This window comes from Phacochoerus africanus, chromosome 11 (genome assembly GCF_016906955.1).
Source record: "Phacochoerus africanus isolate WHEZ1 chromosome 11, ROS_Pafr_v1, whole genome shotgun sequence".
NCBI classification, from domain to species: Eukaryota; Metazoa; Chordata; class Mammalia; order Artiodactyla; family Suidae; genus Phacochoerus; species Phacochoerus africanus.
The window spans coordinates 52,263,890-52,291,474 of NC_062554.1; the positions used below are offsets into that span (position 1 = coordinate 52,263,890).

General features: G+C 40.9%; 1 protein-coding gene across 2 annotated transcripts; it reads left to right on the forward strand.

Annotated features, from left to right (window-relative positions):
* The first annotated feature begins 1,744 nt into the window (after positions 1–1,744).
* Positions 1,745–27,262, forward strand: STT3A (STT3 oligosaccharyltransferase complex catalytic subunit A). 2 transcript variants are annotated; one of them, XM_047752396.1, is made up of 18 exons: positions 1,745–1,831; positions 4,984–5,110; positions 6,277–6,337; positions 9,394–9,515; positions 9,897–10,042; positions 11,202–11,292; positions 12,377–12,483; positions 13,144–13,308; positions 14,728–14,908; positions 15,974–16,129; positions 17,115–17,206; positions 17,953–18,108; positions 18,907–19,095; positions 19,983–20,099; positions 20,212–20,314; positions 24,625–24,813; positions 25,861–25,976; positions 26,984–27,262. In XM_047752396.1, the coding sequence occupies exons 2-18, from the start codon at positions 5,023–5,025 to the stop codon at positions 27,020–27,022; spliced, it is 2,118 nt and encodes a 705-aa protein (XP_047608352.1). In that variant the 5' UTR covers positions 1,745–1,831; positions 4,984–5,022; the 3' UTR covers positions 27,023–27,262. The 2 variants fall into 2 exon arrangements, with proteins under 2 accessions (XP_047608352.1, XP_047608353.1); XM_047752397.1 differs by lacking the exon at positions 1,745–1,831 and adding an exon at positions 2,565–2,612.
* Positions 27,263–27,585: the final 323 nt, after the last annotated feature.

Genomic DNA, 27,585 nt, shown 5'->3' on the forward strand with positions numbered 1-27,585 from the left:
GCGGTTTAGATGTTAAACTTTGTTCTTTAACAGTATATTTTGACTTCTGAAAAAGTTGACTTAATTGTACCATTTAGAAACAAACATTTAAGAAACATGCTCAAGGTATTCCTGTCGTGGCTCAGCAGCAACGAATCTGACTAGTATCCATGAGGATGTAAGTTCGATCCCTGGCCTTGCTCAGTGGGTTAAGGATTCGGCGTTGCTGTGAGCTGTGGTGTAGGTCGAAGACGCGGCTTGGATCCTGAGTTGCTGTGGCTGTGGCATAGGCCAACAGCTACAGCTCCGATTTGACCCTTAGCCTGGGAACTTACATATGCCACAAGTGAGGCTCTAAAAGACACCCCCAGCCCCCTAGAAAGAAAGAAACATGTTAAACAATTCAAAAAAAAATTAATGAGAAAGTTAGTATCTTAATGTTCTTGAAGCCGTTTTTTTTTTAATTTAAAAGATCTAATTTTAATTCTTTTAAAAACTCCTTTTGAAGAAGCATTTACTTGAAATTCTGCAATTCATTCAGTTTGTTTCCTTTTGTTAGTAAAATTACATTTAACACAAATACAAAAGGAAAAAGCAGATCTTCTGAATCATAACATCCTGGGGTGAACCTGGTCATGTGAATTTTGAAACATACACGAATTTGAAGCAGTGATTTAATGTGCTTTCAATAAATTTGGTCGGCCGCATTCACAGAGTAACTGTGAAGAGAAATGAGTGACACTGGCGCTAAATTTGAACAGTTGCCGGATGCTCCTATTTCGTTTGGTGTAGCTCTTGCTCACAGAGGTGTGAAGGAAGTAGGAGTGCGTGTCTGAGAGGTGATGGAGCTGGCTGCTGGAACTTCGTCCCCTTCCCTGCCCTCAGCAGCTTTTCTTTGTGAGTGGACAGAGGGAGAACTGAGGCGAGTTAGCAGCTTCCACGAGCACGTAACTTACAAAGGGTGAGCTGGCAAAATACCGCAGGTCTGCAGGCTGATTCCAGGAAGCCTGTCGCCTGCATGGGAGGACCGCCTCCGCGGGTTGGTGCACTCAGTCTGTGGCTTAGAATCTTCCAACCAAACTTCGACGATCCTTTTGGCCTTGGCGTGCTTACTTCCGAGGTCGGGCTTAAGAGAGGTAAATGCCTCGTAAAATTTGTCAGGGCTCTGGTCCATCACATTTTCCGGGAGCATCTTCAAAAACAGCTCTTGAGAGAACTGTAAGTCAAGAGATCCTGTACAAGATGTAACGGTCTGGCCCGGGAAGCATTTGAGTTTCTTTGAGAGTAGGTGGGAAGTGTTTCCTTCCTCTTCTTTAATCTTATATTAGGTAACAGTTTCTACCTTTAAAAAACAAAACTTTCAGAAAAGGAGGAGCGCGACCTTAGCACGGCTTTTTGGGATTTGTAGTTTTGGCTTATTCCTTGGCGTAGTTTCCGTTTCTGGTCACATGACTTGGGCTAAACCGTCCGCACCTTCCTCCCGCGACTCCTTTGCGGTCCTCGGACTGACACGTCACTGCTCGGCTCTCAACCAAACTGCTTTGAGCGGTTTCTTCCGCGCCCACGCTCGCATGAGCGGACCTATCACTGCTCGGCACTTGTACGAGGTCCCGCCTTCCCGATCCTAAGTGATTTCTGCATAGACCACTTAAGAAGTGGGAGTGCGGTTTTGTCCACGCTTCCGAGTTTGATAGACAGTTCTGTGACCCTATCGCTCTCATCAATTGTCATATTGGCCCTGAGCCAGCCAATGGGAAGCGGACCGGGAGGCCGACTTGGTGCTACCAAGGTTGGGTGCGCGGTGAACGGATGGCAGAGCGAACCGAACGGATTCCTGAGGAGCGCGGGACAGGTGAGAAGGCCCTAGGGTATTACTTAAGAATTAGCGGCAAGTGCAGTCCAAGGTGTTTGTGGGGCAGAACAAAGTGCATGGATGGGTCTCTAATGGCGGGGGGTATGGGCGCGGAGCAGAATCTAGGACCTTGCAGAGGAGGGGGCGTGGGGCGTGGTGTGGGGACATCCTGAAATGGAAGGATGTAAGGGTCTGGGATGGGGCGTGCGCTTAAGCTAGGAAGGCGTGGGAAAGATCGCACCCGGAGACTAGTCCCTGGAAGGATGGCGCTTAGGATGCTGAGGTGGTGGGGTGTCCCTCGGTGGGTGGTGTCAGAGGTGTTGAGTTTTCTGAAGGTGGGAGACCGGGGGAGGAGGGACCTGAAGTAGAGGAGGGCGGGGGGGGGGAGTGTGAGAAAGTGTGTAGGCAAACGGGGTGGGCAAGTTGCAGTCTTCGGAACTAGAACTAGGGTGGGACGAGGGGGCCAGCGCTTTCAGGCGCAGGTGAGGTGGAGAACATATGCTAAGTGTTTTGAGAAAAGTCTTTGCCCTTAATCGCTTTAGCGGTGTGCGAACAAGACCAGAGAGCACAGTATGGAAACTCCCTTAGGGTCCTGGCCTAAATTACCGGCTCCTTTTACTCAGTTTTCAGGTCGAGGTTCTTGTACTCTCATTTACTCCTTTACTCTTTTAGGCCTATGGCTCAAATCTACTCAGTGGTGGTGAGTTTTGCTATTTCAAGCGTTGGAGAAGACAAGTACTATCCTGAGGGATGTGATTGGATTGTTGACTTCCTGAGTTAGGTATTTAATTTAGTTGCAAGATAAGGTTTTCCTTTGGGGTTATAATTAAAACTATGTTAAAACTGCTCCTCTGAGACAGTTAACTTTGGAAAAGATGCTTGGCTTTTCACTGTTGGAGCATGTTGCTTCTTCATGCCTTTCACCTAGTCCAGTGTTTTTTTTTTCCCTCCTCTTCTCTAGTAATAGTGGGGCAAAAGATCAGCAGGGGTCCAGGTTCCTTTTTGTCCCCGCTGGTGTCTTGTACAGTGTTTCATATCCTTTAATATTAGATTCTTTGTCACTTAGCCTTTGACCAGCTTGTGGTTTAAGAAGGCAGCCCTCTTCGACAGAAAGAGCTAACCTCCTAATTATTGCTAATAGTAAACCTTATCCATCAAGAGATCACCATTCTGAATGATCTACAGACTGTTTCCCTCAACATTTAGTTTTAATCTAGCCCCGCCTCTTCCCCCTGCCAGCCTGATCATTTTTTACTTTAGTAGGAAAATGTTGTCTTCTTTTCCCTCTGGTTTGTCATCTGGTTTCATGAGCTGTCTCTGGGATCAGTGGCTTAAATCAGCAGTGTCAATTATAGAGATGCTTTGAGACAGCTGATAGAAAGTGGGTGTAAGTCTGAGCAGTACTTGTGTGATAAAAGGGATTGGAAGTGCAGTGATCCATCTGTGTCTATTTCCCTCTCTTTGAGTGCATGTCTGTATATGTATTAGTGATCAGTCATGCTCCTTAGTTGATCCTTTAACACCACTGGGATTTGGAACAGAAAGAAGCTTGTAGCCAGTCAGTTGAAGCTGAAAGTTAGGGCTGTAAACTGCTGATTCAGTCATGACTTTTTTTTTTTTTTTTTTAGGATTGCACCCAAGGCATATGGAGGCTCCCACGCTAGGGGTTGAATCGGAGCTGTAGCCCCGGCTTACACCACAGCAACGCCAGATCGGAGCTGTGTCTGCGATCTACACCACAGCTCATGGCAGGCAACGCCAGATCCTTAACCCACTGAGCAAGGCCAAGAAACAAACCTGCGTCCTCATGGTTACTAGTCAGATTTGTTTCCACTGAGCCATGGTGGGAACTCCATAGTCATGACTTCTGTTTCTCTGTTTTCAACTTTCACTTCTATACTCATTTCCTGCTTTTTTTCATACCTTCCTTCCTTTTCTTGAATGCTTTCTTTCTCCATTAATTATTCTTTTCTCTTTCCAGGCTTTCCTATTTTCTTTGCCTGTCTTCCTCCAACCCCCTTTTTTCTTTTTTTTTTTTTTGGTCTTTTTGCTATTTCTTTGGGGCCGCTCCCACGGCATATGGAGGTTCCCAGACTAGGGGTCCAATTGGAGCTGTAGCCACCGGCCTACGCCAGAGCCACAGCAACGCGGGACCCGAGCCGAGTCTGCAACCTACACCACAGCTCACGGCAACGCCGGATCGTTAACCCACTGAGCAAGGGCAGGGACCGAACCCGCAACCTCATGGTTCCTAGTCGGATTCGTTAACCACTGCGCCATGACAGGAACTCCCCCTTTTTTCTATACACGTTTCTTTATTGCTCTTCTACCATGCTCTTGCCAGTTGTGTTTATGTACTTGTTAGCTGTGAAGACTGGGAAACAGAATTAATGGTGATAGAGTCTCATCTTCATTTTTTTTTTTTTGCTTTTTCTAGGGCTGCTCCCTCGGTATATGGAGGTTCCCAGGCTAGGGGTTGAATCGGAGCCGTAGCCACCAGCCTACGCCAGAGCCACAGCAACGCCGGATCCAAGCCAAGTTTGCGACCAACACCACAGCTTACGGCAACGCCAAATCCTCAACCCACTGAGCAAGGCCAGGGATTGAACCCACAACCTCATGGTTCCTAGTCAGATTCGCTAACCACTACACCACGACGGGAACTCCTCATCTTCATTCTTTTTTTTGTCTTTTTTTGCTTTCTCTAGGGCTGCTCCCGCAGCATATGGAGGTTCCCAGGCTAGGGGTCGAATCGGAGCTGTAGCCACCGGCCTACGCCAGAGCCACAGCAACGTGGGATCCAAGCCGCGTCTGCAATCTACACCACAGCTTACGGCAACGCCAGATCGTTAACCCACTGAGCAAGGGCAGGAACCAAACCAGCAACCTCATGGTTCCTAGTCAGATTTGTTAACCACTGCACCACGACGGGAACTCCTCATCTTCATTCTTGACTCACAGAGCTGACATGCCTACTTCCTTGCCAGTTGATCCTAATTCAGGCAAGGCTTGGATATTAGTATCAGCCCTGACCCTCTCTGGTGTGTTCACTACCCCCTGTCTCTGTGGTTCTCTGCTATGATACAGTATGAAAGTGAATTAGGTAAATTGAAGGTGTTTAATATCTCTTGGTTTTGATTTTTCCATTTTAGCTGTTTGAATGTTATCTGTTGCCACCTATTGATGTCAAGATGACTAAGCTGGGATTTTTACGGTTGTCCTATGAGAAGCAGGACACACTTCTGAAGCTTCTAATTCTGTCAATGGCTGCTGTGTTATGTGAGTACATGTGGACCTCTTTCTTTGGATATGGAAAGGAGAAAATCTTGAAAAAAAAAATCAGTGGCTCTTTTTGTTAGTTTGTTTGTTTTAGCCACAACTGTAGCATGCGGAAGTTCCTAGGCCAGAGTTGAACCTGAGCTATAGCAGTACCACAGCAGTGACAACACCATGTCCTTAACCACTAGGCCACCAGGGAACTCCCTCAACAATGGCTTTTTAATTTTTTTATTTTTATTTATTTACTTTTTTGTCTTTTTAGGGCTACACCCATGGCATATGGAAGTTACCAGGCTTGGGGTCAAATCAGAGCTGTAGCTGCTGGCCTACACCATAGCTCGTGGCAATGCCAGGTCTTTAACCCACTGAGCAAGGCCAAGGATTGAACCTGCATACTCATGGAAGCTAGTCAGATTTGTTTCTGCCGAGCCATGATGGGACATTACCCAACATGTTGGGAACTCCCCAACAATGGCTTTTTTAAATGACTTGTTTTTTCTAGCAGATTGTAATATATTCTTTTTACTGTTCTTACTGTACTTATTCAATAGACTTTTATGACAGCAAAATAAAAGAAATATAAGAATTATAAAAGTTGGGACTAGTGATCATCTGAGAAAGAGTAGGGAGCATGCTATGCTGATTCTGTTATCTCATAGGGCTGAAAGAGATGCTGGAGACCCTGGGATACTGAATTTTGTGAAAGACATTTGTCATCTGTAGTTGCTTGCCTTAATATTTCTGAAAGTCCAGATCTCAATCTGTTTTCTTAGATTTTCTAGCTTTCATGAATCATAAGTATGGTTTTGATTGCCTTACCTCTATGTTTGCTGCAAAGATAAGGTTGTGGGAAGGGGAGGTCAACATACATAAAAGACGACCATGTAAATTTTAGTGCCATATTAGTAGGTGAGTGTATTGTTATAGGCCTTGATAGTAAATAGTTAAACGTGTCCTATGTAAGTGAAAAATGTAAGTGTCGTTATTAGGGGAAAATAAATGTCTTTGTTTTTTCATATGTGGGTAGGATGGATAAATGCTTTATTCAGGGATCATTTTCTATTTCCTCTGACTTTTGTGCTGGATAATACTAGTATCTCTATAATATTACTATCTCTTATTGTTTTTCATAGTAAAACATTAAAATGGTTCTCTGGTTTTTGCAGCATTCTCCACTCGTCTCTTTGCTGTCCTGAGATTTGAAAGTGTCATCCATGAATTTGATCCGTAAGTACCTTGCTTGGTCTGGTGTTTCAAGAAGAATTCAGGTTCATGGGTTTCAGATTCACATTCTAGTCAGGGAGTTCCCGTCGTGGCTCAGTGGTTAATGAATCCGACTAGAAACCATGAGGTTGCAGGTTCGATCCCTGGCCTTGCTCTGTGGGTTAAGGATCTGGCGTTGCTGTGGCTGTGGTGTAGGCTGGTGGCTACAGCTCTGATGAGACCCCTAGCCTGGGAACCTCCACATGCTGCAGGAGCAGCCCTAGAAAAGGCAAAAAGACAGAAAAAAAAAAAAAGCCACATTCCAGTCAGATCTCAGTGATGGGGATGAACTTTCAACACATTTAGGGGGAAAAATTCTCAAGTTTTCCGGAGGAGGTAATTGTCTCCTTTTGAAACATTTCCATTGGCCTTTGGGACCAAGTGAGTTTCTCAAACTCATAAAAAATGAACGAGGCATTGCGGGTATTCCTGCCAATCACTTAGGATCTGGCTCACCTAGGAGATGTCCAGCTTCTAAGCATGGTCGACAGTTAGTGGTACACATTGAGGGCAAGGGGCTGGGGCCTGGTATGTGTTTGAGATGTGAAAGAAAAATCATAAGTCGAGAACTTGAGATCCATGACTTTTTTGTTTGTTTGTTTTTTTTGTTAATTTTTGCTGTTTCTAACAATTTATATGGTAGAAATTGTGCCTGTAGTTTAGTTCTAAGACACTGAGGAAAATTAAAAGCTGTGAATTTGATTAAGGGTTTTGACTATTAGATTTAAAAGGGCATAGGTGAAAGACATTGATGCTGAGTTTTGTTTTGTTCCAAGCACTGTTTTACAGATTATTTCTAAATCCTTAAAATAACCCTATGAGGTGGAGATACTAGTATCTCCTTATGTGGCTGAGGCTGGGAGAGGCCATTCAAGGTTACACATACAGTAAGTGAAGGAACCAGGATTTGAATCTAACTTTGTCTTTCTCTAGACACTGGAGTAACTATGTTATATTGCCTAAAGTTGTGGCTTATTTAAATTTGGAGAGCCGGAGTCATAGGTTCTTGAAGCATTGTTGATACCTAAAAAACAGCATATTCAGCGTATGATTCAAGTTCAGTACTTGCATGTATATGCACATTTGTTTTGTGTAAATATTTGAAAGCACTTTGGAGGCACACACATACTTTTTTGGGGGCCTTCCAAATCAATTTATATTTTTTGTTATGAATGAGGAAACATATCCTTTTGTTTCTTTCTTTTCTTCTTTGGCTATCCCCATGGCATATGAAGTTCCTGGGCCAGGGATCAGATCTGAGCCTTAGTTGTCATCTCAGCTGCAGCTGTGGCAACGCCGGATCCTTAACCCACTTTGCTGGGGCCAGGGATCAAACCTGTGTCCCAGCACTCCCAAGACACATTGCCGATCCCGTTGCGCTGCATCAGGAACTCCACATACTTTTGTTTCTTTTCTCTTTTTTTAATTAATTTTTATTATAGTTGATTTGCAACGTTATGTCAATTTTTGCTGTACAGCAAAGTGACCCAGCTATCCATCCATATACATTCTTATTTTCACATTATCCTCCACCATGTTCCATCACAAGTGATCAGATAGAGTTTGCCAAGCTATACAGCAGGATCTCGTTGCTTATCCATTCCAGATGCACTAGTTTGCATCTACTAACCCCAAACTCCCAGTCCTTCACACTATATTTTTGTTTCTTGATCACCAGTCTGTTAGGGTTTCTTCTCAGGCCCTCTAGATGAGCAAACACTGAGATTGAGATGGTCAGGGAAAGCAGGAGTGTTTGCTCTGTAGTTGTAGAGCTAGAAGGGACTATAAAGATCGTGTGACTTGACACTTCCTTTTGCAGAGCAGGAAACTGAGGCCTAGGGTGTGACCCCAGTCCAGACCTTTTCCCACTAACTCATACTTCCTCTGTCTCACTCTGCATCTCCTACTGTTCAGGACATGATTCTGACACATGTTGACTGCCTGCTACCCTCATCCCTTCTGTCTCCTTGACAGTTACCAAAATAACATTCATCAGTAACAGCAGAAGGATAGAGATTTCTGCCATCTGCTACTTCTGCTTACTTCAGCTGCCAAAACTCGACTGACCAAGAAGGAAATAGGGCTAAAGGGGTGGGCAGAAAAGATGGTTAGTCATGATTATATTTAGTGATTAGATAATTCCTTTTATTTGCTTGTTTATATTTTTATTTTTTATATTTATCTTTGTCTTTTTAATTTCTTTTTGAATGAAAAACTTAAGAGAAGGGGTTACATAAATTGGACCTAAAGAACTGTGTCTTTTCATGTGTAACTCTAAGCATTTTATATCAGATATTTTTTATGTAATCTATATTTTTATGCTACTATGTAGGTGGCATTCAGAACTATTTTAAATAACAACATGAGTAGATCTGATTACAAGTTTAAACACTCACTAAGCAGTTCCTGCTATGGAGTGGACTAAAAAAATTTTCATCCCGCGTATGGTGTTATACCCACATCTTTAGAGATGCTCATTACTTGAAGTTATCCATGTGTAGTGTGGAAATGTTCTTTTGTGTGTTCCTGTCCCTTGAAAAGAGTCAAATCTATTGGTGCCCACATCTCAGCTGTCCTGTCTTTTGGGTGCTTGAATTTTCTGACTTGGGCTAGTAACTACTGTGTGTCAGCCTGGTGAAGTATCCTGCTGGATAGTTTTCTTACAAGATTAGGCTGCAGTTGCACTAACTTGTGAGAGACGCAGTGCTTTAGTTGAGACAAGCATGGAGCTAGAACTGAGACTTACTGTAATGTAAAATGAGTTTTTTGTTTTGTTTTGTTTTTTGTTTTTCTGTATTGCATGGTAGTTAGATTTTTATTTTTTTTGCTTTGTTTTAAGGCGTGTAAAATGATTTTCATGCTTTCATGCTCGGCATACTTTTTGGTACCAAACTGACTTTTATTGGAATAATAATTAAATTCCTCAGTGCTGCTATAACCTGAGGAGCAAACTTCACTGCAAACTGGGACAGGTATTTTAGTATGAAGAGGCAGAAGTAATTTTTTCTTTCTTGCTATAGGTACTTTAATTATCGGACTACCCGGTTCTTGGCTGAGGAGGGATTTTATAAATTCCATAACTGGTTTGATGACCGGGCCTGGTACCCATTGGGACGAATTATTGGAGGAACAATTTATCCAGGTGAGAGGAACAGGATTTTTTTTTTCCTTCATAGAAGTAAAGTATTTGTATATTATGGAACAGTTTCTTTTATTTCTAATATCTTTGTTTTGTGACACTTGTAATTTCATTCTTATTACAGATTCCTAAAAATAGATCTTATATTGAAGGGAGAACATGTATGGGAGAGTGAGGATAGGTAGTTTTTCATAAATTATGGGCTTCTGATTGAATCTTTAGGAGAGAAATTTATAGGCCTCCTGCCATTGCTTGTTAATGTTTCTGGTGGTTTGTCAGGACCTATATTGTCACTTTATTGATACTTGGATATTCTCTTCCTCTTTCCCTTAAATTCTTTGTCTTACTAGGATAACCTAATGGCCTCTCTTCTTCCTGTTACAGGCTTAATGATCACCTCTGCTGCAATCTACCATGTCCTCCATTTTTTCCACATCACCATCGACATTCGGAATGTCTGTGTGTTCCTGGCCCCTCTCTTCTCTTCCTTCACCACCATCGTCACGTACCACCTTACCAAAGAGCTCAAGGTGAAGGATTTGGGGTGACAGGAGGCTTGGGAATGAATTTTGTTGAACCTCTCTACTAGATGCTAAAGGGTGGGGGACTGAGAGCCTTTGATGGGCAGGGAGTCAGGGGCTAAAGACAGCTTTTGCTGAGCTGAATAATTGGGTTCACTCCAGCCCCTTCCTAGAATGTATGGTTTCTTAGCATTAGCAGCTGTTCGTCCTTATAAGATCATTTGAAGGTTGAATATAAATGACTACATGTGGGAAAAAAAAAATTTAAATGAGGTTTAGATTTTGAAGTCCTCACAATCTAAGGGAGAAGAAAAATAACTACAAAAAGTGTTCCAAAGTGGTTAGTTTTTCCTTCTGGAAATGGAGACTTGGCAATTACTTGTTGATTAAAAAAATTATAAAAAGCATTTATTTAAAAATTCTTAAATCACTTGGCTTTTGTAGTAGACTCCATGATACTGACTCTCCTTTTCTAGGTTTCTGCATTGCTGAGCCTGGTTTCTGGGATGCTATTATTAGTTTGTGGCTGTGGTGTCGGGGAGATACCTGAGAAGTAATAAACTAGTATGAGGGCTCAGGCTTGAGTTTAGTTTGGACACTTTTTCATCCTTCTCCTTGCTGTCCTTGTTCCAGATTTGACTCTTATTAGCAGACAATCCTTCCTCTTTTAGAGTGTGGGTTGTATTTTGTTGTTCCTTTCTCCTGAGTTCACAGATTGTCTAGGAGTATTCCAACTTTATTATCTAAGCCTCTGGCATCTTTAGTCCAGATAGCCTTATCTTTGTTGGCTTTTTAGCTCAAATGATTGATTGTCCTTGCATAGCTTTTAGAGGTGTGATTGGTATTTCTGTGGTGTGCAGATTCTGTTATGCATAGGGATGCATAAATCTGGGGATGCTTCTGCCAAACAGACCTTTCTGGGGCAGCCTCTGGTGCCTGACAGCTTACGTGATTTGTCTGTCCTTAGCGTGTGTGTGTACTCAGTTTCAGACTTGGTATCATCACAGGGAATTGGTTGTGAAGTATTTAGCTATCTTGTGCCGTGAACATTTCTAGCATTTCTAGCATCACATCTGCCTTGGGAAATGTTGGACTGTTCTAAGCCCATTGTAAGCCTCTCTCATAGATGAATTGGTGTTGACTTCCTATTACCCCTCTTTTCTTACAGGATGCAGGAGCTGGTCTTCTTGCTGCTGCCATGATTGCTGTAGTTCCTGGATATATCTCTCGATCTGTGGCTGGCTCCTATGATAATGAAGGTAAGAGTTAAAGTGCTGAAGAGGATCTGTTCACCTCATTATCCAGTGGAGCTTCATGAAGTACATTAGAATCTGGGCTCAAATCTGTTCTTTAGCTATAGGAAAAAATCATACTGAGAAGATATAAATAGTCAGGAAGGGACTTCAGGTAAGTTTATATTCTCTCTGTCACTTCCTCTAGAGAGGCAGCTGGTAATTTTCCTTGTATAAGGCCTTTGGCTCATCTCTGTACTCTTAAAAGTAGAGTGATGTTTTAGTGTTAAATGGTACTATTATTTTAACCTTGTAATCATTTGCTTTATTTTCTTAGATAAGAGGAATGGAAATTATTAAAACTATAATGATTCTTATTGACTTATTTTCAGCCTATATTTATTGAATGTTATTGGTAAAACACAGTGTTAGGTATTATATAAAGATAGATAACGAGTAAGATTATTTTGGTTTATAATTAAGGGATTATAGAGATAGATAATGAATAAAATTGTATTGGCCCATAACTTACTAATGAAGATTAATGCCTAATGATAAAAATAACCTATAACAGGCAGATAGTATTATGTGCCATGAGAGAAGTATGAAGAGAGTACTTTGGGACTGTAGTGAGAGGAGAGATTAATTCAGATTTGGGGATCAGGGAAAGCTTTTTGGAAGTGAAATGGGCCCTGAAGTTGGAACTTCATTAGGCAAATATTAAGGAGAGCGGCAGTCAGGGCCTAAGGACCAGCTTGTGGTAAAATGTAGAGGCAGAATGGAGCATGATAGCACGGGGTATCTTTAGGGCTGAAATAGCAGGGAATTTAGTTCCTGGAAAGAAAAGCAGTAATAATGACTAACTTAGTGCTTGCTGTATGCTAGGTTCTGTTCTAAGTGCTTCATGTGCTATTGCAGTTTGTCTTCACAACACTTATATGAAGTAGATGCTATCATGGACTCTTTTTTACAGGAAACTGAGAGAGAGGTAATGTAATTACACTGTTAATGGGTGGTAGATCTGAGGTGTGAATCCAGGCAGTTTTTTCTGAAACAGTATTTAACAGTACTCCAGCATGGCCTTTTATTGAGTATTGTGTTCTTTCTGCAGGGATTGCCATCTTTTGCATGCTACTCACCTACTACATGTGGATCAAAGCAGTAAAGACTGGTTCCATCTATTGGGCAGCCAAGTGTGCCCTTGCTTATTTCTACATGGTAACTTTTCATTCCTTTCATCCGTTATAATTGGAAGCAGCGCTTGGGCTTTGAGACCGTAAACTGGAGGCCAAAAGTCTTTATTGTCTTTTGTATCCACACAAAGCCTCATCCAAGGCAGGCAGAGATATCCATTGTGTAATAGCAAGATAGAGGTGATTTTTTTTTTAACTTTTGAAGGTCTCCAGATACTATATTTTCTATGGGCATATATTGGTTGGTCAACTCTTTTCTGGTATATTCCCATTAAATTTTTCCTTTCCTAATAATTTTAATATATATTTTTTTCTGTTCAATCTTTTGTAAACACTGAAACTTCTTCCCTTAACTGCTTCCACTTGATCATATTTCCCAGATATCCCCATATCCTCCGTGTAACTTTACAGCATCTAGAGTAACCCTTTGGCTTGGGGGAAGGGGAGGCTCTTGCTTTGTGATCATAATGGCAGGAGCCATAGAGACCAGGGGATGGAGTTACATTGATGGGTGTTAATTTGATTTTCCTACTTAAAGAATTGTTATTTAAACTCTTTAAGGCATTTGGCATAAATGAATTTTTCGGTTATTGTCAACAGATGTTCTTTAAAAAGGTTGTAGGGTATAATGGTGATGAACCAAGGAGAAGTGCTCAGAGGACTGTTATTTTTTATCCTGCCCTAGGTCTCTTCATGGGGAGGTTATGTGTTCTTGATCAACTTGATCCCTCTTCATGTGCTGGTGCTGATGCTCACAGGACGTTTCTCCCACCGGATCTATGTGGCCTACTGTACTGTTTACTGCCTGGGCACAATTCTTTCCATGCAGATCTCCTTTGTGGGTTTCCAGGTGAGCCCTAGACTGAGTGAGTTTTTAGCTGCTTCCCCTTGCTCTTAGCAGCTCCACTTAGATTGATTTGTCTTGGATTTTGGTGAGGATAGTGAAATTTATTCATAGGTCTGACTTTGGACTGCTTATGGACAACAGAATCCCTGGTCACTAGAATCTGCCTCCTGGAGTGTGTTAATATTTGTTCATGAAGTTTGAGTTTAATGACTTTTTTTTTTTTTTCTTTTTAATTGCCACACCTGTGGCATACAGAAGTTCCCAGGTTAGGGATCGAATTGGAACTGCAGCTGCTGGCCTACGCCGTAGCCACAGCAACGCTGGATCTGAGCCATGTCTGTGACCTACACCACAGCTTTCATCAACGCTGGATCCTTAACCTACTGATGGAGGAGGCCAGAGTGAACTCCTGAGTTTAATGACTCTTAAATTTGGCTTAGGTCTATGGGAGGAGGGATATTTTGGCTGAGCTTAGTTGATGTGAATGTGATCTGTTCAGTCCTTTTTAATGTGAATGATCCCATTTAATAGTAATGACCCCTGAACTTCTTAGTGGAACCTATGTGAAAGGAAGTAAAAGCACAAACCTTTTAACCACATAACCTCAGGATTAAGAGACGACTTAAATCAGAGAACAATGTAGTGTGTTTAATCTCTCTTATAAAATTGTGAAAGGGAAACATTTATTCAGGTCAGCAAGTATTTCTTTACTGGTCACCTGCTATATGCAGTTTGCTAATAACTGGGAAATGTAAAAGGTAAAGATATGGTCTGGTCCTTAAGTCATGGTAGGGAAAGAAACACATGCAGCCATCTATAGTCTGTGGTATAGTGGTTCTAGAAATGTAGTTCCTGGATCAGCAGCATCAGAGCATCTGGGAATTTGTTAGAAATGCAAATTCTGGGAACGTGCCATAGAACTACTGAATCAGAAACTCTAGCCGTGGGGCTCAGCAGCCTGTATCTAAATGTCCTTCCTCTCCCCTGTCATGATTATGATGCCCAGTGGGTTTGAGAACCACTGGTCTAAGTGATGGAAGAGATCTAAAATGAGTGGATTATAGAGGGGAGTGATGGATTTCTGTTTGACACATTTGGAGGAAATGGTATTTGCATTGGGTCTTGAATGATGAGTGTTCAGTGAATGTAGATTTTGGGAAAACAAGGTAATTGCAGTCAAGGCTTAAGAATTAGCCCGAGCAAAGACCAGAAATGTGATAGAGTATGGTTCACTTTGGGGAACTCATATTTTTTTGGAAAAATGTGGCAGATGAATTAGCCCCTGCCCTAGTCTGGCCCTAGTTCCTTGGTGACCTCAGAACTCATTTGACCCTTTGGTCTGAACTTGATCAGGATAACTCGGGCCAAGGCCGGGCTCATTTTTTTTCCCTAACGTTCTCATACATATGCTTTCTCTGACAGCCTGTGCTTTCATCAGAACACATGGCAGCCTTTGGAGTCTTTGGTCTATGCCAGATCCATGCCTTTGTGGATTATCTGCGCAGCAAGTTGAATCCACAGCAATTTGAAGTTCTTTTCCGAAGTGTCATCTCCCTGGTAGGCTTTGTCCTTCTCACCATAGGAGCTCTCCTCATGCTGACAGGTAGGGAAGACAAACATAGAATAAACTCCAAAAATTTGGGTTATTTCCTGATCACATAAAGATTTATTTTTTTCTCTTATTTCTCTTGATTTCAAGCATTTAAAGTCCAACTTCTGCACGTTCTGTTCTCTTGTTAGCCACTGTTTGGATTCAGCATAACAAAGAGTACTTATTAAATTAGTCCTTAATCTCAGAAGCAGCACACTTGGTGACAGGACTGTATCTTACCATGCTAATCTTTCTCATCTTTCTCTCTCTCTTTTTTTTTTTTTGTTGTTGTCTTTTGGCTTTTAGGGCCACACCCAAGGCATATGGAAGTTCCCAGGCTTGGCATCGAATTGGAGTTGTAGCTGCTGGTCTATACCACAGCCACAACAACTCGGGATCCAAGCCATATCTGCGACCTATGCCAGCCACAGCTCACCACAACGCTGGATCCTTAACCCACTGAGCAAGGCCAGGGATTGACCCCTCGTCCTCATGGATATTAATTGGGTTCCTTAACCACTGAGCCACGATGGGAACTCCCTCCTCTTTCTCTTTTTGTCCTTTTCTTTCCTCTTGGTAGTCTGGGAGAAGTTCTAACATTGCTTGCCCAACAACGTGGCCTCCTCTAATCCCATATGCGCTATACCATGGCTGTTTAGTTTGGTTAGCATGCCACATTTTCCTCCTCTATTTTCCTCACTTATACTTTTCAGAGAATGACTTGATATTTGCTCTAGATTCTGTATTATCTAATTCACAGCAGCATTCAAGGATAGGATGACTTAGTTTTGGTTTGACCAGATTGGGCCAAAAATTCTTCCAGGAAGCATTTCTGCCTCCATCCTCTCTGAGTTTTATACAGCTTGATTTTGTTCTGCTGACTATGCTGACAAAAGTACTCTCAAGTTTGAAGAAAGGCAGGAGTGAAACTCTCAAGTATTGGTGGCATTCAAATAAAAGCCTAGTTCTTCTCTGTCTCAGAGAATGTTACTAACATGGAAAGTTGTGATTAGTTAGAATCAGATGTTATTTTTGGTTCAGAAGTAATTGGGAAATTTGTTGCCTCTTCGCTGCCAGGAAAAATATCTCCCTGGACGGGGCGTTTCTACTCACTGCTGGATCCTTCGTATGCTAAGAACAACATCCCCATTATTGCTTCTGTGTCTGAGCATCAGCCTACGACCTGGTCCTCATACTATTTTGATTTACAGCTTCTCGTCTTCATGTTTCCAGGTGTGTATGCCTTGTCCTGAAGAGGCCTTCTTTGTTAGAATCACCATTTGATTCAGAAATAAGTAAAACACCCTCATCCTTGTATTTTTGTTGATGTTTTTGGTTTTTTGCCTGTTTATCCTATGTAGTTCAGAGGATGGCTAAGCATACATTTTTCGTAGTATTTGGAGCAGAGTAGAAGTCAGGAGTTGAACAGTTGCAGATACTGGCAAGTCCAGAGTCTCACAGTTTTCTCTTCATTTGTATTATAGGTTAAAATTAACCCTAATTAGTATTCAGGGTTGGGTTCTTTTTTCTTTTGAGTACTTCCAATGTACCCCAACCCCCCATCCTTGACTCTTCCCCATTTATCTTGTTGGCAGTATCGAATTTTGAGAATAGGCATGGCTGATTGAAAAGTCTCTTCATCTAACTTACCTTCTGGCCATTTCACATATGCCTTAGAATTTACTTGTGGTGGGGGATTTTTTTTTTCTTCTTTTGATAAAATAACTTCATTATTTTTTTCTTATTATGAAAGTAAGTTGTCTATTGTAAAAATATAGACAGATTTTTTAAGAAGTAAAATTCAGGACTTCTCACCTCACATGTGTTGCTACTCTTAACATTTTGATGTATATTCATCCATTTAATATTGTTTAAAAGTCATACAGTTTTTCATCCTGATTTTTAAAACTTAATCATGATAATTTATGTTATTTGTTATTATTTTTAGAGAAATAATATTTAAATATATCATTTACTATTTTTTTAAAGTAGAGAGGTGTATAAAGAAGAAAGCGTATGTTCCATAAACTTCTACAGCAATATTGTAATTGATGTATTTTATTCTATTTTATAAATATTCTATAATTAACTACCTCTGTAAAGTTGGACATTTAGGTGGTTTCAGATATTTTGGTATTTTAAAGAGTGCCATAGTAACATCTTTACACATATCTATGATTGTTTTTTCAGCCACTTCTTTTTACTTTTACTTTTGTAGTTGGTCTCTATTACTGCTTTAGCAACCTGTCTGATGCCCGGATTTTCATCATCATGTATGGTGTGACCAGCATGTACTTTTCAGCTGTTATGGTGAGGAATGCTTCAGTCCTAGTAAACCTTTCCACCCCTAACTCTGAGGGTTTTTTCCTCCCCCCAGTTTGTCCCACATGGCAGGTTTCAGAAAGTACTGATGATTGTGCAGATGCTTTGTTGTGAGCATTTGCAGGGACAAGTCTTAAAGCTGCTCACTGTTGTTGATCTCCCACCCCGGCCCCAGGACTATATGGAGCATTCATACTTTGTGATGGCAGAGCCCTACTTTCTTGAATTCATAACCTTGTGTCAGGGAGAAGTGCTTTCACACTTGTTGGAGAAAGTGACCCTAGTCAGGTTCCTTCCCCACTCCTTCTGGTGTCTGAAAGGGGAAATGATATTTTTTTCTTAAAGGCCTGGGTGCTGAGTGATAGGTTGTTAAAAGAGAGGAGAGATTTTTATATATTGCTATTAAGACAGTGCTTCTCACAATTTTTTGATCCCAAATCACATTTAAGAAATATATTTTATATCACGTCATTACTCAGGATGTAAATACATACAGGCAAGTATAACTGAAAAACAAACTTTTTTAAAAATATATTCTTTTGCTATGGATATATGGATATACTTTCTCTTGGCTATACTTTCCAAAGCTGTGATATACTTTCTCTTGTATTTTGTTCTATTCCATTGACAAATCATGTTTGTTGAAAACCCCTAAGTTGATACCATCATCTACTAATAGGTTGAAATCTGTAATTTGTATGATACTGATTGTGATCTTGCTTCCTATTTGTTAGGTGCGTCTGATGCTAGTGTTGGCGCCTGTTATGTGCATTCTTTCTGGCATTGGAGTCTCCCAGGTTCTGTCCACTTACATGAAGAATTTGGACATAAGTCGACCAGATAAGAAGAGCAAGAAACAACAGGATTCTACCTACCCCATTAAGAATGAAGTGAGAATTAATGCCAAGAACAGACTTGGGGAACTGTGTGTCTGTGTGTCTGTCTGTGCACACGCACTTGCACATATGGGGGTTTTTGGTTTGTTTTTTGACTTTTTTTTAAGGGCCTTATATGTGGCATGTGGAATTTCCCAGGCTAGGGGTGAAATAAGAGCTGTAGCTGCCAGCCTGTGCCACAGTCACAGTGATGCAGGATCTGAGCCACATCTGCGACGTACACTACAGCTCATGGCAACACTGGATCTTTAACCCACTGAGTGAGGCCGGGGATCAAACCTGTGTCCTCATGGATACTGGTCTGGTTGGTTGCTGCTGAGCCACAATAGGAACTCCATTGTTTTATTGTTGTTGTTTTGTTTTTTTTTTTGTCTTTTTGCCATTTCTTGGGCCGCTTCCCGCAGCATATGGAGGTTCCCAGGCTAGGGGTCAAATCAGAGGTGTAGCCACTGGCCCACACCAGAGCCACAGCAATGCCAGATCCGAGCTGCGTCTGCAACCTGCATCACAGCTCTTGGCAATGCTGGATCCTTAACCCACTGAGTAAGGCCAGGGATCGAACCCGAAACCTCATGGTTCCTAGTCAGATTCGTTAACCACTGAGCCACAACAGGAACTCCTGTTTGTTTTATTTTTGACTGAGGGAGAGTAGAGAGCACTGTCACAAATAGTCATAATTAAATCATATAGCCTCTGAATTATTTTGGTTCATCTCATATTATTGACGGTGTAAGAAGCTGTTCTGTGTAGTGTAGTTTAATTTGGTTTATAACACAATTCTTCCTTGTTTAGGTGGCAAGTGGCATGATACTGGTCATGGCTTTCTTTCTCATCACCTACACCTTTCATTCAACTTGGGTGACCAGTGAGGCCTATTCTTCTCCCTCCATTGTGCTGTCTGCTCGTGGTGGGGATGGCAGTAGGATCATTTTTGATGACTTCCGGGAAGCGTACTATTGGCTTCGTCACAATACTCCAGAGGTGAAGATTTGGGAGGACTGGGATTGTGGGGTAGGAGGAGTTGGGGGCACATTTGATGTTGTGGTGAATAAAATAGCTTTTAAATGGGCAGAGAGCTTAGAGAAATTGGAACTATAAAATTCTGGTGTTGAATAAGACTTAGAAGTCAATTTCCAGTCATTTCAGGATTTCTTTTGTAGTGACCCTTACTGGTAATTATCTACACTCTGCCTGGGCACTTAAATTGACAGCATGGTGATTTTATCATGAGGTAGATCTTCCCAATTAAAAAAAAGAAAAAAGTTTAAAAATAAATAATACATGTTTATTGTAGAAAAATCAGAAAATAGAAGCAAAAAAAAAAAAAAAGAAGATACAGATTTTTCATAAAGGATCACCTAATTGTTATTAACATTTTGGTTTTGAGAATCTGAAGTGATTTCCTTTCCAGTAGCTAATGGTAATGGCACTTCTCAGCTAGATTCTTATAAGGATTTCTTAATCCTTGTTTATCATATTCGGATTTGTTCCTCCCACCCCCTCTTTATAGTAACTGATTTTTGATATTGCTTAAGGTCAGTTATTTAGTACAGTAAATCTGGTAACGCCAGGCTATTTATTTGAAAGTATTCCCTGCACCTCCCACCCCATTATGCTTATTTTTATAAGGTTATCTAAGATGAAAACATGACACTGTTTGGTTGTTGAATTTGCATCAAGATATCATAGTTGTATGTAAATGTAGGATCAAGTGCCGAGATTTATTTTCTTGTTAGGCATGCATTATTTTATGAAGAAATTGAGTTATTTGCCAGTTTCACTTCCTGTCAGATGCCCTTACACTCTTGTATTTGATTTTTGGAAGCAAGCGAGGAGCTTGTTACTTCCATTTCGTGCTCTTCTTTCAGGATGCGAAGGTCATGTCATGGTGGGATTATGGCTACCAGATTACAGCTATGGCGAATCGGACAATTTTAGTGGATAACAACACATGGAATAATACCCATATTTCTCGAGTAGGACAGGTAAGGTGAAGGGGTCATTTGAGTATTTGATACAGAGCATCTAGTGGGAACTATTTCTCCATGAGGGGATCACATGACCTGGAATTTGAGAAATGTGCATGTGCTTTCCTAGGCAATGGCATCCACAGAAGAAAAAGCCTACGAGATCATGAGGGAGCTTGATGTTAGCTATGTGCTGGTCATTTTTGGAGGCCTTACTGGGTATTCCTCTGATGGTAATGTACTTGATTCTGTTTCTAGCCATAGGGCACAGATTCTAAGAAAACTAGATGAATCTCCTATTTTCTTGTCCTTTTACTAATATCAACATATTTTCTTAGTTGAGAAAGTTCCTAAGTATTTGCAGCCTGAAGTTTGTTTATTTATTTATTTATTTTTTTACAAGTCAGAAGTGGATGTAAAGACTTCTCATGTAAGTATGGCATGCTGTAATTCCTGTTGTGGCTCAGTGGTAATAAACCCAATCAGTATCCATGAGGATGCAGGTTCAATCCCTGGCCTCGCTCAGTGGGTTAAGGATCTGGCATTGCCATGAGCTGTGGTATGGGTTACAGAGGTGGCTTGGATCTGGTGTGGCTGTGGGTGTAGGCCAGCAGTTGCAGCTCTGATTCGACCCCTAGCTTGGGAACTTATATATGCCACATGTGAGCCCCTAAAAAAAAAAAATAAGCATGACATACTATAAATGTCTTAAGACCTAGGAATGGTTCCACAACTAGTGAACAATAAAGAACATAAGGCTTCTGAAATGAGCTTAAGAATTAGCATTTTTTAGTGTGTTTAAGCCACAGAATCATCTGCCAACTTTAAATATTTATGTGTGTGTGTTTGTGGCATATGTTAACCATGTTCCCTAAAGCCATATGTTTAGAAGAATCATTCAGGTATAGTTTTCTACCTTAAAAAAAAAAAAAAAAAACCTTAAAAAAGTTAAAGCAATCCTGTTTATACTTTAAAATGTTAAATATTTTTGATAGTTTATAATAAAAATGGTAGCCCTCAAAAAAAAAAGGCAAAAAGACAAAGGAGTTCCCGTCGTGGTTCAGTGGTTAACAAATTCAGCTAGGAAACATGATGGTTGCAGGTTCGATCCCTGGCCTTGCTGAGTGAGTTAAGGATCCGGCGTTGCCGTGAGCTGTGGTATAGGTCGCAGACACTGCTTGGATCCTGAGTTGCTGTGGCTGTGGTGTAGGCCGGAGGCTACAGCTCAGATTAGACCCTTAGCCTGGGAACTTCCATGTGCTGCAAGTGCGGCCCTGAAAGGCCAAATAAATAAATAAATAAGGGGGAGGTGCAAAAATGGTAGCCCTCCGCCTCTAAACCACCTTATAACATCGGTTCCCAGGAAAGTTATTCAAGTTATTTCTTCTAGTACTTATGTTCATATTTCTAAATAATATATATATATTCTGCTATTCATTGATGATTTTAGATACCTTATATCAATTTTTTAATATAGTAGATAAGGAATTTAGTTCTTTGTCTGATCCCTTTACCTCTTGGATCTTCTCAGAGTTAATGATCAGTTTTTGGATAAATACAGACAAAGTGTTTTCAAAATCATGACTTAGTAAATATTATTTACTACTGAGTCAGCCTGTACACCATAGTTACCTTCTTATCTAGAATAACTTGTTTTCCTGCAGTTAAAAATTACCTCATATTTCTATCTTGATTTTCTTTGAATATATGTTTGCTTTTTAAAGATGTTAAAATTTTGGATTATGTCTGGCTTCTGATATAGACAGACTTAACCAAGTCCACCTGGATAGTATATATAAAGTGTCAGTATAAAGTAGTAAGACTAGTTTTCCATGTGTGTCTTGTACAAGCAGAGAAAGAATGATGATAGCAAGGATGTGCTCCCATGGACTTGAAATTTCACAAATAATTGCTTCAGCACTCTATGATGGTGTGTGATTATAGATTTTTTCTTTCTAATGATAGTATATCCAAATGCTACAGAAAAGTATGTATGTATATCTGTGTGCATACATATTTATATGTATGCATACATATTTATATATATATATATATAATTGTGTACATGTATAGAAATGGATAGTTCTCTGAAATCTTTAGTGAGTGTATATCTATCATATTTTCTTTCTTTATTCATCTGTTGATAGACTTATTTGTTTCCATATCTTGGTATTGTGAATAATGCAGTGAACATGGGCTGAAGATGTCTCTTCAGGGTGGTGATTGCATTTCTTCTGGATGTATCTCCAGAAGTGGGATTGCTGGATCACATGGTAGTTCTAGTGTTAATTTTTTGAGGAACCTCCATACCAATTCCTATAGTGTCTGTACCAGTTTACACTTCCACCAGCAGTGCACAAAGTTTCCCTTTTCATAGCATCCTCACCAGCATGTCTTGTGTCCTTTTGGCAAGCTCCATTCTAGCTAGCATATGAGGTGATACCTTGTTGTGGTTTTGATTTGCGTTTCCTTAATGATTAGTGATGTTGAGCACTTTTTCATGAATCTGTTGGCCACTTGCATATCTTCTTTGTTTTTTGTTTTTAGCACTTTATTTTGCTTTTTAGGGCCACACCCTCAGCATATGGAGGTTCCCAGGCTAGGGGTCTAATCAGAGCTGTAGCTGCCGGCCTTTGCCACAGCCATAGCAACACAGGATCTGAGCCGCATCTGTGACCTACACCACAGCTCACAGCAATGCCGGATCCTTAACCCACTGAGTGAGGCCAGGGATTGAACCCACGACCTCATGGTTCCTAGTCGGATTCATTTCTGCTTTACTATGATGGGGGAACTCTAATGCATATATATCTTCTTATGCCCATTTTTAATTGTATTATTATTATTTTTTTGCTATTAAATTGTACGAGTTCCTTATATATTTTAGATATTAACCCTTCATTTGATATATGGTTTGCAAATATTTTCTACCATTCCGTAGGTTGCCTTTTCTTTTTGTTGATCGTTTCTTTTTCTGTGCACTCTTTCATTCTCAGTTTGTCGGGTTTTTACTTCAGACATACCTGCCAGGAAGCTGTAATAGCAGTGCTCTAAGACAGTTGAGTTGATGTTCTGGGGTTTTATTTTTGGTCCTGTTTCTGGTCCTGTCAAGTCTCTTTGCCTCACTTTTTCCACATGAAAGATGGAGGTAAGATTGCAGACACTACATGAGGATAGTAATATTAGGTATTGAAGACTTATGTGACAAACAACATGTAAGGTAACATGTTCTTACTCATAATACCATAGCAGCCATATCATTGTAGATACTCTTGCTTTCCTAATTTGACAGATACAGAAACTGAAGGACAGAGTTTCAGTAATTTGCTCAAGGTTACCCACCTAGAATTGGCAGTGCTGAAATTCAGACCCAGGCAGTTTAAATCCAGGGTCTGTGTTCTTAAGCAGTGTGGTATCCCCTAGAACCCTTTAGGGCAGTGGGAGTCTTTTTTTCTTATGGGTCTGTGGTGCTTCTTATACTAACTGTCCATTTCCCTAAAGCCTGTGGAGGAGATACAGGGAGTGACAGAATTCTAAGAGATAGCCTGAGTAGATAGTGGTATCAGTATATGGAGCCTGGTAGTGAGTTTGACATAGAAATGTTGATTTCTCATAGGTAGGCTTCAGAGGTTTGTAACTTTGCAACTGTAGATAAAGAGGGAGCATGCTCTGTCCTCTGTACTTTGTTGGTAAAGCCGCTACTCCCTAGGTAAGTGCCATCCAATAGAAGTGGGAGCTATATATGTCATTTAAAATTTTCTACTAGCCACATCAAAATAAGCAAAAAGGAATAGGAGAAGTGCATTTAATAATTTTTTTATCTAAATATATCCAAAGCAGGAGTTCCCGTCGTGGCGCAGTGGTTAACAAATCCGACTAGGAACGATGAGGTTGCGGGTTCGGTCCCTGCCCTTGCTCAGTGGGTTAAGATCTGGCGTTGCCGTGAGCTGTGGTGTAGGTTGCAGACGCGGCTCGGATCCCGCGTTGCTGTGGCTGTGGCGTAGGCTGGAGACTACAGCTCCAATTAGACCCCTAGCCTGGGAACTTCCATATGCCGCGGGAGTGGCCCAAGAAATAGCAAAAAAAATAAATAAATAAATTCAAAGCATTATTTAATATGTAACCAATATATTTGATATACTTTGTTTTATCTTAGACTAAGTTTTAGAAATCTAGTGTGTGCTTTATACTCAGAGCACATCTTAATTTGGGCTAGCTACATTTCAAGTGTTAGTAGCTACATGTGGCTAGCAGCTAGCAGATTGGATAGCTTAGCCCCAGCTAATACCAGTTGTGACTAATTTCAGTTGTGATTTAAATCTGAGCCAATAGCATAGAATTTCAGGAGTCTGTAGGAAAATCTATAGGAAAAGCTGTGTATTTTGGCTGTACATTAGCTTTCTTTTCTTTATATAAAATTAAATGGTACTGTACTCCATCAGAAAAAGATTTGGAGCAATTTCCTTAGAAATAGTGACGTTTCATTGGGTGATTTAGCTCTAGCAACCTTTTGTAATGCAACACCATTTTTTTTTTTTTCTAGACATCAACAAATTTCTGTGGATGGTCCGGATAGGAGGGAGCACAGATACAGGCAAACATATCAAGGAGCATGATTATTATACTCCAACTGGGGAATTCCGTGTGGACCGTGAGGGTTCTCCAGTGCTGCTCAACTGCCTTATGTACAAGATGTGTTACTACCGCTTCGGACAGGTCTACACAGAAGCCAGTGAGTGATTCCTAATAATGTTAATAATGACAGTAGAATGGTAATAGCTAATATATACAATGTTTTTTAAATGCCAGGCACTGCTCTAAGTGCTTTATATCTATTAATTCATTTAATCACAATAAAAATTCAAAAAGTTGTTACTGATATTATTCACATTTTATATATGAAGGAGATTGAGGTATGAATAGGTTCCTTGGGAGTTCCCATCGTGGCTCAGTGGTTAACGAATCTGACTAGGAACGGTGAGGTTGTGGATTTGATCCCTGGCCTCGCTCAGTGGGTTAAGGATCTGGTGTTGCCATGAGCTGTGGTGTAGGTTGTAGACACGGCTCGGATCCAGCATTGCTGTGGCTGTGGTGTAGGCTGGTGGCTACAGCTCTGATTAGACCCCTAGCCTGGGAACCTCCATATGCTTCAGGTGCGGCCATAGAAAAGACAAAAAAAAAAGGATTCCTTAACTGTAAATAGGTTCACATAACTAGTGCTGAGTCAGGTTAAACCCAGGCAGGCTATAGATTTTGTGCTTTTACACATTACTTTTGCCTCTCAGTAAAATGTGGAGAAAGGAATGCCAAGGGGGATAGAGTGAGATGAAAGACTTTACATTTCTTCAGATAAATTGAAAGTTATTAAGTCTTTCTTTCTGACTTCAGTTTCTTAGTTCTGCAGTCGGGACAGTTTTTGAAGTGGATGCAGGCCTTTAACATCTGATAGGTTCTTCTCTTTTCCATGGAAGGGTTACAAGTGTATCACAGAGGCCTCTGGGTGGCCTCTACTCTGGAATCCTCAGAAATAAGAGGGGTTTGGAAGTCATCGAGCCCTCTGGTCTTTATGGTCTCTGCCAGGCTTCACCTTGGAGAGGACATGAGTTAGGGTAACAATTTGCTCTCACTACCCGATGTCCTTTTCTGCAGGCCCTACTAAGCAAACTGCATGCTGGGGAACAACATTCCAGTTAGATGATCTACCAAATGGATTTACTATTTCCTTAGGAAATCAGCACCGTGGAAAGCAGTGTGTCTCCTTTTCTTTGTCCCTTTCTAGAGCGTCCATTAGGCTATGATCGTGTTCGGAATGCTGAGATTGGGAATAAAGACTTTGAACTTGATGTCCTGGAGGAAGCATATACCACAGAACATTGGCTAGTCAGGATATACAAGGTAAGCCAACAGGAGGCTGCAGAAGCAGCCCTGGTGCTTAAAAATGGGCCACATGTTTCTAACATAGGAATATTTCTAATGTCTGAAAAGTAGCTCACAGTTCATTTAGAATTTTACTATTTTTTTGTCTTTTTTTTTTTTTTTTTTTTTTTTTTTTTTTAGGGCTGCACCTGGGGCATATGGAAGTTCCTAGGCTAGGGCCGGAATCTGAGTTGTGGCTGCTAGCCTACACCACAGCCACAACAGCTCAGGATCCAAGCGGCATCTGCGACCTGTACCACAGCTCATGGCCACGCAGGATCCTTAACCCACTGAGCAAGGCCAGGGATCAAACCCAAGTCCTCATGGATTCTAGTTGGGTTCATTGCAACTGAGCCACAGTGGGAACTCCAGAATTTTACTGTTTTTTTAAATTATAGATTGTTCTTAAGAGTGTACACTCCCCATTCTGCTGTCATTCTAGCAGTAGTTGCAGTGATATTTTTGCAGTCAGGGTAAACTTGATCTGTTTTAGTGATTATCAGACTTAGAGCGGAGAGGGAGAGGGTGCGTATTTATGTTTTTGAACTACATTTTCTTCTCTCCCACTAAAGAATTTATGACAGAGTCACATAGAAGTGTGTTATAGCTCTTACATAAGAAAAAAGCTTGATGACTTTTTTTTTTTTCCCGCTGTGCCTGCGACATATGGAATTTCCTGGGCCAGGGATCAAACCTGCACCATATCAGCGACCCAAGCTACTGCAGTGACAGTGCCAGATCCCTAGCCTGTTGCACACAAGAGATCTCTAGGAACCCTTGATATATTTGGAGGGTGGATCATTTATACAGCTCCTCACAAAGGTTTTCTAAGAGGCTAAGCAGAGCGTAGTTACTCTCAAACCAGAGCCAAACTAGGCAGCAGAATCCAACAAAATCCCTCCCTGTTTGGATGAACCCAACCCGGTAAAGAAGCTCTGCCATGTTGACCTGATTATAAACATTAAAGTGATACCTTTATGTTGCAGGTGAAGGACCTGGATAATCGAGGCTTGTCAAGGACATAAATGTTACATCCAGCTCTGATCTGCTTCGCACTGAGCGCATCACATTTAGGGCGCTGAAGACATTTTTAAAATATGTAGTTTATAAGAACAGAATGTGATGGGATTAGAATTATCTGGATGTTTTGCCCTGGGCAGTATAGGCTGGGCCAAATGGAATGATCTTTATAATTCTGAGCAGGTTACCAAATGAAATGTCATGGCTTTACTTTGGTCAATTAAAGGGGGGAATTTTTTTTTTAATGTGCCTTATTTGTTTTGACTTAATGACTGATTTGAGGAAGCCTAAAATTTATGTTGGGCTGGAAGAAGGACAGAAACAGACCTCATTCAAGTTCTTAGCTCCCTTAATGAGCCATGTAGGGGCATTCTGTCTTTCTCAAATCAGGAAAAACCATCAAGGTCTAGCTCAGATCCTACAAAAACAAACAATTTTGTCATTTCAAAAACTGCAGCACCTAGCACAATGCCTTGCACATAGTGGGTACTCAGTAAACTTACTGAATGAATAAAAGTTTGTGGGACCAGAGGAGTGCCATTTCTGTGCAGGAAAGATAGCCGTGTTG